The 14,192-nt window shown below is 35.9% G+C and overlaps 1 protein-coding gene across 4 annotated transcripts in view; it reads right to left on the bottom strand.

Moving 5' to 3' along the window:
- LOC145277506 (alpha-galactosidase MYORG-like) overlaps positions 1 to 14,192 on the bottom strand; it is a 305,939-nt gene that overhangs the window by 92,574 nt on the left and 199,173 nt on the right. For all 4 annotated transcript variants that reach the window (XM_080128916.1, XM_080128915.1, XM_080128918.1 and 1 more), the window contains exon 3: positions 11,363 to 11,922. In XM_080128916.1, the coding sequence (XP_079985042.1) occupies positions 11,363 to 11,875 (513 nt within the window). In that variant the 5' untranslated portion in view covers positions 11,876 to 11,922. The remainder of the gene's footprint in view (positions 1 to 11,362; positions 11,923 to 14,192) is intronic.

The following is a 14,192-nucleotide window of genomic DNA, read 5'->3' as shown; positions in this document are numbered from 1 at the left end:
TCACCCTCACTCAAATGTGAAGTCGACTTTGTACTCTATCAAACAAGAAAAGGTATTCCGCACGCCTTTGGATGTGCCAAACAATATTTAATTTTGGGATGTATCTGACTCTTATATAGGTAGAGTATTACTGCAGGAGTCAGGTAAAGGTTTATATGAAAAGTACACATTGATTGATTAGTAGGGTAGGAGAATAGAATATTCTCATCATTGGCTGCTGCAAGGAAGGTTGGCTCCCTCTATCGTGCTAGAAGACTACTTACGCCTGACAGTATCCTATACCTCTATAAGGCAACCATTCTCCCATGTATGGAGTACTGTTGTCACATCTGGGCTGGTGCATCTGCTGCTTGTCTCTCGCTCCTGGACAGGGTTCAAAAGAGAGTCGCCAACCTGATAGGTCCTGAACTGTCATCTAGGCTTCAGCCTCTGTCCCATCGACGAGATGTTGCATCCCTCTGCCTGTTCTACAAATACTTTAATGGTGAATGCTCTGACGAACTGCAAACACTTGTACCTCCCCGACGTAACTACCCCCGACAAACCCGACAAGCTACTAAGTCTCATTCCTTTACAGTAGAGATCCCTAGGTGCAAGAAAGCCTTTTACTCCAATAGTTTCTTCCCCAGAACTGCGGGTCTTTGGAACTCCCTTCCGGGATTCTGCTTTCCCAACTGCAATGATATGCAGAAGTTCAAGTGTAATGTTAACGAACATCTTTCTACTAATCTCCCTTCATAATGACCCCGCTAATTAAGTCCCTAATAGTAGCCCCCTGCTTCAAAGTGGCACTGTGCCTTGTTTGGGGTGAAAATTGAATAAAAAAAAAATTGTTTGAACTCTCGAGTATATATCAGACACAGTCACAGTTAATCAACTGAGAACCACATCATTCTATATATATAAAAAAAACATATGATACCAACGGATATATGCGTGAGGGTTGAAACAATGGAAGGGATATTTTGTTGTCCTAGCCCTATTGATTAGCTTAACCACATGACGTGTGAGATATTTCAAGATGAATGTTAAATGTAGTTGCTGTCCTGATTTGAGCTAATCATGTATTATCCTTATGAACAAGGGACAGAAAAATCCATCGTCCACTTTTCAAGTGAGCTCAAGATCAACTCTATTGAATCAAATAAATAAAATTTCAATTTTATGTCAGAATTGTTAGCGTCTCCTTCTCAAAACCATGCCTGCCTTCTGAAAACATTTTCATCTAGCTACCCCTTCTGACAAAGCTAAAAACTGCCCTACTATTAAGCTCATGATAGCGTTGGAGAGATAAATATGTTTCCAAGATGTTTCAATTAAAATGATCCTGCAGTATGCTAAGGATAAGATGCGATAATCATTATGTCAATATGAACAACTGAAACAATTTTAAAATCTAGATTGTGTCCTAATATAAAGACTTTAAAATAGGCCGAGAGCCAACATAGACATCCCACGGACAGCCAACGGGCCAAGTGGCCAACACTCTGTTCACTTGGCCACAACACAAAAATGCAACGCTAACTATTAGTAAAGAAATGTTCGATTTCTGAAACATTCTAAAAATAACAATGTATTTGTCTTGTTGCTTTTTATTATGTGAATGATTCGTATGCGTTCGACGTCAATATGACGTAACATATTGTATGGCCTAATTTATTTCTCGATGAAAGACACCTTTCATTCATTGGATACTAGCTGAAAGACCCGTCTGTGTCTAGTCTCATTAGGGTGTGTGTGTGTGTGTGTGTGTGTGTGTGTATTATTTGAACAATATCATCGTTCTTAATGTGTGCGCGTGTGTGTATTATTGCCTAATAAATACCGTCGTTTAATGTGTGTGTGTGTGTATTAAACCTTCATCCTAAGTGTATTATTGGCCTAACAATACTGTCGTCCTTAAGGATAGTATCTATGAATTATTGGCCCCCAAAATACTTCTGTCTTCATTATGTGAATGTTGGTATTATTAGCCTAATAAAGATCGTTGTTTTTATGAGGTTGTATTATTTGCATAGCAAATACCGAAAATTTATATTTGCACCACAAATACCGTAAATGTCAAAAGTTTTAGGCAGACATGCAAACATATGTACATACATTTATATATTAGTAGCTCAAATTATCGACCCAAGCCGTTTAAAAAGCTTGCCCTATCTCTGAATACCCTTTGTGTCAAATTTTAAATGTTTAGATCAGAAATTGTCTAAGTAATTTGGTAGAGACCGCAGAGGTCAATTTTTTAAAACTTTGACCCCTATTATGGCTCCTTAACATTAATTGTTTTATGCTCAAATCAAGTTATTAAGTTAGATCCATGTCCAAGAAACCTATATCTAAAATTTCCAGTGTTTAGACCCAAAATTGTCGGAGGAGTTTGGTAGAGTTCTCAAAGGTCAAATCGTTGAAGTTTGACCCTTTAACAGCCAAATTTCTGGCCGAAAACCAATCACAAAGATTTCTCTAATCAAATTTCGAGTCTGCAGACTTAAAATTAGCAGAGTTATTGTGTAGGGAAATGTACACAGACACACAGACACACAGACAGACACGTTCACTTATATATATATTCGTAACAAATACGGTCATCTATATTTGCACAACAAATACCGCCATTCATATTTTCATTTCATAATAGCATAACAAATACTGTTATTCATATTTGCATACAAAATACCGTCATTCACATTTTTATTACAAAGATGTCACCACTTATCAAGGCTTAAGGCCACTTAAGGATAAGGGTTAAAGAGTGTACAGTAGTCAATGGGACAATGACGTAGTAATTGTTAGTAGTGTAAATTTGGTAAATTGGATTACTTAAGGGGAACGGCTCATCAAGAACTTGTTTACATTGGACTTGAAGACGACCATATTGTAGTCAGCTGGAAAGCAGGCCAAACGGAAGAAAGTTCCACAGGTGTGCAGTTCTAAGGAAGAAGATTTGTTCATGGAATCCACGTTTAGGTTTAGGCACAGATAAAAAGTGGATGAAATTATGGATAGTGGTTTAAGCTAGACGAATGTTTCTTGTGAATGTTTGGCGAGGGGGGGACCATAGATTGGAGCTCAGATGAGAACTTTCAATGGAAATAACGGAAAAGCAGAGATTGGCTCACAACGTCTCTTCTGTGCGAAAGAAGTTGCAAGGAAGAGAAAAGGGCATCCCCTACTAGGCTACTAAGGCTATTTTGAACTCTGTCAAGGAAAGATAAACTACTTCTAGCAGCTCCTGCCCAGATGTGACAACAGTACTCCATCCTTGGACGTACCTGGCTCTTATATAGATAGAGAATTGCATCAGCAGGTAGATATCTATTGGATCGAAGGATCTCACCATTTTTCCAGCGACCTTGGCAATGGATTCGATGTATATGTTCCATTTTTGATCAGGAGTAAAGGTCAAGCCCAGAAGCTTTTCAAAACATGGAGCCTCCCCAAGTCGATAGCCATTCATTTCAATTGATGCCAGATGGGGATCAGAGCGTTGATGATGTAAAGATAGAAGCTTGGTTTTAGATGCAGTAAAAGTAACCGGTAACATTTTTCCCTACATGTTCAAGATCAGAGATAACTTGGTAGTTTGATGTGTTGCCATAGATAGTAGTGTTGTCAGCAGAAATGTCTACACATGATCTAAGGATGGGATTTGGAAGATCATTAATGTAGATCAGGAGGAGAGTTTCACCCAGGAAAGACCCCTGATGGACTCCAGCATTAACACTATGAGCTTCTTATTTCTGCATATACACTGCTACTCGTGTGAACCTATCAGAGGGAAATGATTTAATAATTGAGAAGACATTTCCAGCTATACCATAACTGGAGATCTTGTGAAGTAGACCTTTATGCCATACCCTATCAAACGCCTTAGGCATATCTAGAGCAATTGCTCTAGAAAGGAAGCCTCCGTCAAGAGATTCACTAATCCTATGAGAAATAACCGTAAGCACATCTGCTGTAGATCTAGCAGAACGGAGACCATATTACGTGTCGCTAAGATTATTTTTGCTAAGGTGGTTGACTACTTCTCTATTTAATACCGAGTCCAGTAACTTACCCATGACGCACAGGAAACTTATTGGTCTATATTAGGAAGGAGATGACCGATCACATCAATTCTTAAATACAGGGCATACTGATGAGATTGTCCAGGGTGTTGCGAAGCTATTCTCCTTAAGACAATGCTTAAACAACTTTGTAAGTATGGGAGCTAATTCTGGTTGGAGCTTTTCCCGCACTATAATTGGAATACCGTCAGGGACAGTTGCTTTACTGGAATCAAGGTTCTTGATTAGCTTGGCAACATTACGCACAAATATTTGTATGTCGCATAGCGTGTTTTCTGATACAGGAGGAAATACTGGGAGCTGGCGGCCTTAGTCGCATAGAGTAGAATTAGCCGCAAAGTTTTTGGCAAAGAGTTTGGTTTTGTCTGATGCTGACAAGATTACCTCAGGTCCATTGATGATAGTTGGGATAGAGCACACGCAGAATACTGTTTGCTATTTGCCAAAACTGGTGGGAACCAAGCTGCTGCTCAGCTACTTTGGAATTAACGAACTGAGCATACAACTCTCTCGCGTTCTTTATTACTCTTTTGCAGTGGTTGCTGGCAGTCCTGAAGGCGGTTTTAGTCTCAGTACATCTGTTATGTTGGAAGCAATGGAAAAAATGATTTCTGTATGCAATGGTAGCCGCATATTGCGGAGAGAACCATTGCTGGCTGTTGTCTTTTTGCTGGATTTTTTTCAAAAGTATGAAACGGTCTATACCTACAATCAACCATTCCGTTTGGTCTGATACTATAGAGGTCATATCCTTTTTAACATGGAACGCAGAGGTAGGTTTAGTATAAATGTACGGAAGTTATCCTAGTCAGCCATAGAATATCGATATATTTTACGATGGAGAGGTACGTCTAAGGACTTATTACATTTCCTTTTTATTTTAACTGATACAACAGAGTGGTTGGAAGATCCCAGTGGAGACAGAACGAAAGATGATCATAGCTCAGGGCAAGTTGTGAGAAAAAGGTCTAGGAGACTTGCACACTGGCTGTCAGTATCGGGCACACGGATGGGTTCGCGAACAATCTGAGTGAGGTCATAAGCAATAGAGAAATCGTGACAGAACTTCCCCTCATCATATGTATTGTTTGAGTGGGTTAACTGTTCCACATTGTGAACATGGAAGTCTCCACAGACGTGAATATTAGCCGAAGAATGAACAGACAGGATGTGGTCAATTTTCTCAGATATGCTCTTAAAGATAGTAATTCCACTGTTGTGGGGACGATAGAGGGCAAATATAAATGCCGTAGTGTGAGCAAGTGCTACCCGGAAGCACATATAGGGTAAATTAGGGTCTTCTCTTGAGGTGTCCTTACTACGTGGAAAGCCATCTTTAATGAATCAAGTATTTTATGCCCATGGCGATCTTGGGGGTTAGATTTGAATGTTAAAGTTAGAATATCTTTTAATTCCAAACTCTTCTAGGGAAATAGTCGGTCCAATGCTAGTTTTGTTTAGAATAATAGGTTTGGTTCAGTCTCCTGTAATTGCGTTTCAACCTCTGGAAGGTTAGAACGTACACTCCTGATCTTAGTGAAGGAGACATTGTAGTGAGGGTCTACGTTGGAAGTTGAGGATCTGGATTTAATCGTGTATTTTTTCTGGAAACTTTTCATGATGTAGTGTTGGGATTTGTGGAATAGGTCGACAGACTTGCTTAGAGCAGGGCAGAGAGGGAAAGTAAAAAAGAAAAAGAAACAAAGAAATATATATTAGCTTGTAGAGCATGATAAGGTAAAGCCGTAACAATTACCCACTAATATGACATCGAGAAGCCCTACCAGAAGCTACTGCATGGTCCTGAATCCATTCACTAGATGGCAATACAGCAGCCTTAGTACTTGGCACCTGCTGATAGGACAGTCCTTAATAGTTAATCCAAGGTTCGGGTCCCTGACTATCAGGCGGATAACGTCAGCCCAGATGAAACGTTTACCCCCAGCACCCTTACTAGTGACATGGTCACAAGGATAGACATAGAAACAGAAAATTCCCGACATTTCTGGTTACTGTTCACGCAAAATACTGCCAACCTAGAATACAGCCTTTTCTTCTCCCTTTGTCAGAAAAATCACTCATTAAAAAAAAGGGGACTGAAGAACAAATTAGGAGAAGCGAGAGTAACAGTGGGAGCTGCTGATAACGCATCCACAATGCATTGTCTACTCTCCATTAAAAAAATTATAATATTAAGTAATGTACTTAATAAGTCCAACTGACATAGATTCCCCTCTCACTAACTGAAAATAAATAGAATTGTCGAATTTATTTATGCTATAAAACAAGCAAATAAAAAAATAAATTAAAAACTAAAATAAATATAAGTAATATTAATATTTGCCTATAATAAAAAAGAAAATACACTATTAAAGATATTCTTCGCTTTAGATTCAATTCAGCGTCAAAACAGGTTAAAAATTAACCTTTGAAAACGCTGCTTTTGTTCGACGATTGCTTTGGTGACGATTTAAAGAATATGAGATACAGGGAAGAGGGGTTTAAAGAGAATAGAGTTGTCAAATCAATGTATGCTATAATAAACATCGAATAGTGTCATTCATATTTGCACAACAAATATCGTCATGGAACATAGATATGTCTCTGATAAGTTGTTTGGTGAATTTCCACCATTCAACGAAGCAGATGGAACACACACCATATTTACAATAACTATTATTGAAATTAGTACAATTTTTACTTTGGTATATTTACTAGTGATATATATATATATATATATATATATATATATATATATATACTAGCATGGGTACCCGGCATATATATATATATATATATATATATATATATATATATATATATACTAGCATGGGTACCCGGCATTGCCCGAGTTGACATGAAGTTTCGTTTGACCACACGTTCATTTTCATCATGGACAACAATTTAAAAAAAATAAAAGAATGAATAAAAACATGTTAATGTAATCGATCAAAACAAAAAGAAGTACGCAATACCTATTTCAGCAGAAGGGATACAAAGAAACGATACTCCGGATACTTTTTTGAGTGAGAAGGGGGCTTTTTTGTTTCTAAAAGTGTGGCTAAAGTTTGGATTCAAAGCGGTCAAAGTTTCTGTATAGCCGTTTCAAGAATATTAAAGACATTATTAATTATATTAAATGAAATTTATTATTATTAATTATATTAAATGAATTTTTTTCAGTTTATTCGTAAGTTTTTTTTTTTTTGTTTGAATATTTGAAAAAAAATTCTATCTACACGGAATTATTTTTTCAAGCTAGAAACTTATTAAGATTACCAAATTATTTTATTTGGTGAAAGTTTATTCTCATGTTTCAAAGTTTCTAGGGGGAGATAATTCTACGTCTTTAAAAAGTCGATGTCGGAAATAATTCCAAATAAATTAAATTAAATATATTATCAATTAAATTGTTTTTTAAATAACAATTTTAAATAGAATACTTAAAAGAATTCTATCGCAAGAAACTTTCACTAACATACCGCTATTTAGTGAAATCGATTTTCCTTAATGCAATATGCAAATGAGATAGCCTCTTAATTGTATATTTTGCAAAAATCATACTATATATAGAAATAAATGAAAGCGTAAAGTAGTGGGAACCTTTTGTATATATTAATCAAATTGTGAACAAACAAACAAACAAACAGGAATGCGAATTTATATATATATATCGTCAGATAACCGAAGTTAAGCAACGTTAAGCTTGGCCAGTACCAGATGAGTGACTATTTGGGAAGGCTAGGCGCTGTATGTACTGTGCCGAATCGTAGAAATTTCCAGGTTGGTATCTGGAAGCGCATTAATTCACTGGGAGAGATGCACCCCTAGTCTTCGTTAACACATGGTTCTAGGAGAAGAAAACTTTGATGTAAAAACCTGCGGTCTACTGTATACTCTGACTTGTGGCAGTCATCTGCACTGACAAAGATTAGCAGTAATACCAAAAAGATGGTTGGTTTAACACAACGCCCTCACCACTATAACAAATCACCTCTGTGGATTTCCGAGCGACTTAGTTGTTGTGACCGAAGCTCATACGTCGAAATCGACGAGAGAGTCTATCAGATAGATAGATGGATAGATAGATAGATGGATAGTAAAAAGCTATCACAATACAAGAAGTTGAAATATGCCGGTGTTCAAGAGAAATTTTAACATCCACAATTTGATGAAGAGGGCCTACCCTTAAATATATTATAAAACACGAGTACACACATTAGATCACGGTGTAGAAATTAATTAATTAAATCAAGTAAGATTAATTAAAATCACTTGGCGTTTGCCCGCCTTTTTAACACTGGACTATTTCCACTTTTATGAGCCTCTCTCTCCCCTCGCCCCCCTCACACACACACACACACACACACACACACACACACACACACACACACACACACACACACACATATATATATATATGTATATATATATATATATATATATATATATATATATATATATATACGTAGATTTGTTGTTGATTTTTTAAACGATAATACGGTTAACGGTTAACTTACCGTCTTCACCTTGAAGATCTTGTTTCTTAGGAAATCGCCCATATTTGTATTTGGACATAAACAGATAATATTTTTATTTATTTATTATTTTTAAAACAGTAATCTATGGACATGCATGTTTCAAGGCCCTACCTCTCTTCAGCGTAGCTTGACTAGGTTTAATGTGATGTATTGTTCCTAGGATGTGTATGCGTGTACTATTGGCGCTTTGGGGTTGTATGTGTGCAGTATGAGTCCAAAAATACCGTCGTTATTTGGGTGTGTGTTACTGGACCAATAATTACCGTCGTTCTAAAGATGTCTATGTGTTTATTGTTTATTATATAATCATAAATAGTGCCTTCTTAGGGTGTGTACGTCTGTGCGACTAGCCCAATAGATACCGTTGTGTGTATGATTGACAAAATAAATACCGCTGTTTTAGTGTGCGTATGGGCGTATCATTGGCTAAATACACACGGTCGCCCTTAAGCTGTATGTAGGTGTGTTATTGGCCTTAAAAATACCGTCGTTCTTAAGGCGAATATGTGTGTGCGTTATAGCACCGAATAAATACCATCGTGGCTATACTAGTTGAAATCCTAGACGGTAATCGCTCCAGACAAGGTATAAAGTCACTTGATGTAGGGACTTAAAATATATTAACCAACGATGAGCGTTAGATGGATAAATTCTGACCCAGAAAAAAGCAATTTTTCCCCTTTGTCAAAAACATCGTGTGAGAACAATAGGACAAAATAAGGCAAGTGAGAATTAAATAAATAATAAACACAGTCTGTGTTTTCGCTTTACAAAAGTTATTTATCTGCCGAGATTTGTGAAACCTGTTCCCCCACCCCCGTATGACCTACATAATCTAAATTCAGTGAATTTTTCTTTTGGTTGGCCTTTTCTTATGTCATATCTTATTATTATAATAAATATTATTATAATGTATATTACTATAATGTATAGTGTTATATTTATTTTATGTCATTAGATACATATGTGTTTGCTATTTTATATTTAAAAAAAAACTCATGCATTTCCCAAAAGTACTAATGCGTAATCAATCACAAATATATATTCGGTAATAAATATTTTGTACACATGAATTTTAAAGATTTCCATTTTCTTTTACCAACATTTATCCTTTTTCTTCTTGGCTGCTTCCTCAAATCCGAGAATCAATGGGAAGGTTGTCCTTGGTAGCATGCCCTCTAGTAATTGTGTAGACCGATCTACAACACGCCCACTTTAAAACAGCCTAAGCAGAGGGGGCCTGAGCAAAGGGGCTCTGGGCAGATGGCGCGTTCCTCCTTCTACATTTGTCCTCTGTGGTCTTTCTCTGTTGATCTCGAAAGCCGCAGTGCTTCGGTTTGATAAAGCCCTCCAACTGTCTCTCTCTTTGGTCCTGCCTTTCCACTGTTTCTCTGGGATGTCAACTGCGCATCTATCGCTTCCTGTCTAATCCAAGGAAAAAAAATCTTTAACTTTTTTTTCCATCTGTTGATATCATGTTGCTTTTCACTGTCCATCTCATTTCGTTCAGCATACGACTCATTTCCTAGCGATGACGGAGATCGACGGAAAACGTTTAAAAATAAATATATATGGCACTTCTATCAATACAAAAACAATTATAAGAATTTTATTTTATAAAAAGGTATAATTTAACAGAAACTGTCTGACGTCTCTAATAATGTTTGTTTAAATGAAAAAATGCTGCCCAAATATACACAATATATATATATATATATATATATATATATATATATATATATATATATATATATATATATATATATATATATATATTAGTCCTCGCGCGAAAGAGCAGGACACAAAATGTTTTAAATAATAATAATAATAGAATAACAATAACAAAGACTTTGGCTGGCGAGGACTACTATTGACCGTAACCAGTTATACAGTCCTTTTGAAATTTTCATCTCTATTTTTCTCGTTATGTACTGAATATTTTTTAATGAAACCTATATGAAACATGTTCCTTATTAAATGTTAAAGATTTTCTAATCTTATAGAAGTTTAAAAAAATTTAATCCAAAAAAGTTATTTTAAAGTTTTTGTTTAAAAAATTCAGATTTTCTCATTATTCAGATCTGTATTACAAAGAGGGCGTTGCAAAAAATGAGTTGTGGTGTGAGGAGAAATACAAACTAAAACAGAGAGAATATTCAGACCTGTAATAATACAAAGAGGGGGTTGCAAAAATGAGTTGTGGTGTGAGGAGAAATACAAACTAAAACAGAGAGAATATTCAGACCTGTAATAATACAAAGAGGGGGTTGTAAAAATGAGTTGTGGTGTGAGGAGAAATACAAACTGAAATAGAGAGAAAGAGAGTTTTAAAATATAATCTTAAAAAGATAAGATACAAGTTAGAAAATCATTTCATCCAAGGCATGAAAATTGTTAAACAATTTTTTTACTATAGGCGTTTAAAATAAATGTACAAGATTCAATTTGAAATTTATTTATCTTCAAAGTGCACTTTTATAAATTTTACAACGTAAGGTATAAAAATTTAATTTAAATTGAATCAAAAAATTACCTTGGATTTATTTTATGTAATGTACATTTTTGTTGCAATTTAAAAACATTATCTTTCATCTAACAATTAATAATTTTCAACGATTTTTTTAAAAAGTGCAACAGAATGAACATTACATAAAATAAATCCAAGGTAATTTTTTGATTTAATTTAAATTAAATTTTTTGATTCAATTTAAATTAAATGTTTTTCTAACTTGTATATATATAGTTACGTACCTGCTTTACTTGCGGGACGTCAACGATTTGTACGCTCTTTCTCCTGCGACCGGACCCTAATGGACTATCAGATCGGATTGAGGTGTCCGAAGTTTTCCGTAGTCTGTCATCGACGACTAAACTATTGTTCATCTTTTCACCGCTCATTGTAAAACTAATTTCATTTTTAGGAACTGCCGTCGGTAGGGAATCACATTCCTTTTCATTGTCCTTGTCGATATCCGTACGTCCCGGCGGGGCGTTCCCAATGTTGGACGTTGTGTTCGTTTCTTCAGGTACACTGTCCGTGGTGCTCTCGTCCCCGAGCTCAAAGGCGATGTTGTCGAGATAGACAACCAAACCGTTCGATTTGCTGCCAGAATTGCCGCCATTCGCCTTGCCGTTTAGCAGCTGCCGGCTTGGCTTGGACGTCACGTCCGAGCTTCCGACTGACTCCAAACTCGACATGGAGTTACCGCGTTTGATATATACTCCTGGAACTGACATCTTAGGAACTTGCAGAGTGGACATCATGGTGAAAGCTTGGGGTAGCCCGGCCCTGTGAGGCAGGACTATTTTCACTGTAGAAAAATAGAAGAAAAAAAATATTAAGCCTTTTACATTTTTGCAGCTATATAATTTATTCTGCGCGCGCACACACACACACACACACACACACACACACACACACACACACACACACACACACACACACACACACACACACACACACACATATATATATTATAGTAAGTGTCGCTGATGATCATCAGTAAGGTGAAACACTTGTACATGTATAAATATTTTATCATTAATATATATATATATATTATATTTTGTTTTAAATATTTTTAAGACACAATCTGCATATTCTCATGTCCACTTTGAGCATGAGTGACATTATTCGCCAAAGTCATATGGAATAAATAGAATTTGTTTGAAACACAATATCTACCCCAGACACCCTATATATGTGTGTATGATTTTTAACCCATGTAACTAAAGTGAATATCTGTGTGATGAGAATTGAGCGGTGGCAATAACCGTACTCGTACGATACCGATGCGACATGCTCTAGGCAGGTTAAACCGGCTTCCTCCAAAGGAAGAAGTTTTATATAGATATCAAATGTACTGTTATGTAGCTGGTGGATGTATAACATTATTGCCAGTGATATAAATAGCGTGACGTCTAGTGGTTAAAATGTTCATCTATTGTTCTATGTTGTATATATATATAATGTTCATTGTGTGTGCGGCCTCTTTATCACAAATACACGTTGTTAACAAACGTGACACAAACTTTTAGAGACAACTTTCTTACAATCAAATTAATAACATATATGTCTGCTTGTTTCAGACCAAAAGGGACACATACCTTCTTATTTGTCCAAACCACGAAAGAACGCAATAACAACAAGCTATATTTTACATGGGTTTTATTCCACCTATGGATTCTCTGATCAGAGTTTGGCACGCTGAGTCTCTTTCTACATTTTGACTGTTTCTTTTCTGTTTCACACGAGGTCGTCCAAACGCCCGCTCGCTAATGCGTTTCTCACCAACTCCTTAGCTTGATATCTGCTGACTAACTTTTACATCAGACAAACCCTAACTACGTGTCCAAGGACAAAAACAGGTGGTCTCTCGCGCAAGCCAAAATCTGTTTACTTCTAATCAAATTTCATAACTACTCCGAAAATTCCTAAATCGACTTTGTTTATTTTAGTTCTGAGTTAAATTCTAGACTAAACATTCCAAGCTGTAAATCCACTTTTTCAAAATCTAATTGTTTTATTTTTCCAATAATAAGAATCGACCAAGTTACTCGACGTTGCCCCGGCATACTAATATAATACTACATCATGATCTGTACCTAGTCGTGGCGAGGCTTTTTACAATTCATGCAAGGTGTTGACGTCCTCCTACAGTACTGCAGTACCTCGTCTTGCAGTACCTCGCATTCCTAAATGGTCGCCCATCTGGTACTGACCAGGCTTAATGTTGCTTAACTTTGGTAATCTAATGATAACCGGTGTGTCAACGTGATTATTCTGTATATGATAAATGGTGGCCACAACCTCCTTAAAGCACCGGATGTAATTATAGGTCACATCTGGACCAGATTCAATTACAATCTTACAATTGGCCCCTAATAGGTACGAGTATTCACTAAGGAGTGACCAAATTTGGCGTGACTCACCGAATTATAATTTAATGCTGGGCTTGGTTCAAATACTTTTTATGTTTTGACAAAGAAAATATTTTTCACATTTCGTATTCAGTGGTTTTCTTTTGAACGTTCTTAGAACCATTATTTCAAAATCAATTATATTCCTTCATCCGTTGAAGATAAATTTAATGGTTATAGAATACAATATTGCGTGCAGATTTATTCCTTTTCTACACGTGGAAATTACTTATATGACCTTTCAGGTAACAGTAATATTGATATGCTTTAATAAATGACGCAAACGTTTTCTTTTGTTTTCTTCCAGAAATCCAGACGGACATTCCCACACTCGATCAGACGACGTATTTTCAGATTTGCAAAGTCGAGCAGCCCAAACTAGTCAATCATGGCAAATAACTTACTATTATTTATTATGTATTATTACTATATTTTAAAAATTATTATTATTATTATTATTATTATTATTATTATTATTATTATTATTATTATTAATTTATCTTTACAATTATTATTATTGTCATTGTTATTATTATACTTTTACAATTATTATTATTATTATTATTATTATTATTATTATTATTGTTATTATTAATATCATTACTATTTTTTTACACAGACATCACCACATTATCAAGGCCAAGAGGCCACTCAAATATAA

This window comes from Euprymna scolopes, chromosome 6 (genome assembly GCF_053919585.1).
Source record: "Euprymna scolopes isolate OS-2025 chromosome 6, ASM5391958v1, whole genome shotgun sequence".
Classification (NCBI taxonomy): Eukaryota; Metazoa; Mollusca; class Cephalopoda; order Sepiida; family Sepiolidae; genus Euprymna; species Euprymna scolopes.
The sequence above is the reverse complement of the archived record's forward strand: the minus strand, read 5'-3'. Positions and strand labels throughout refer to the sequence as shown.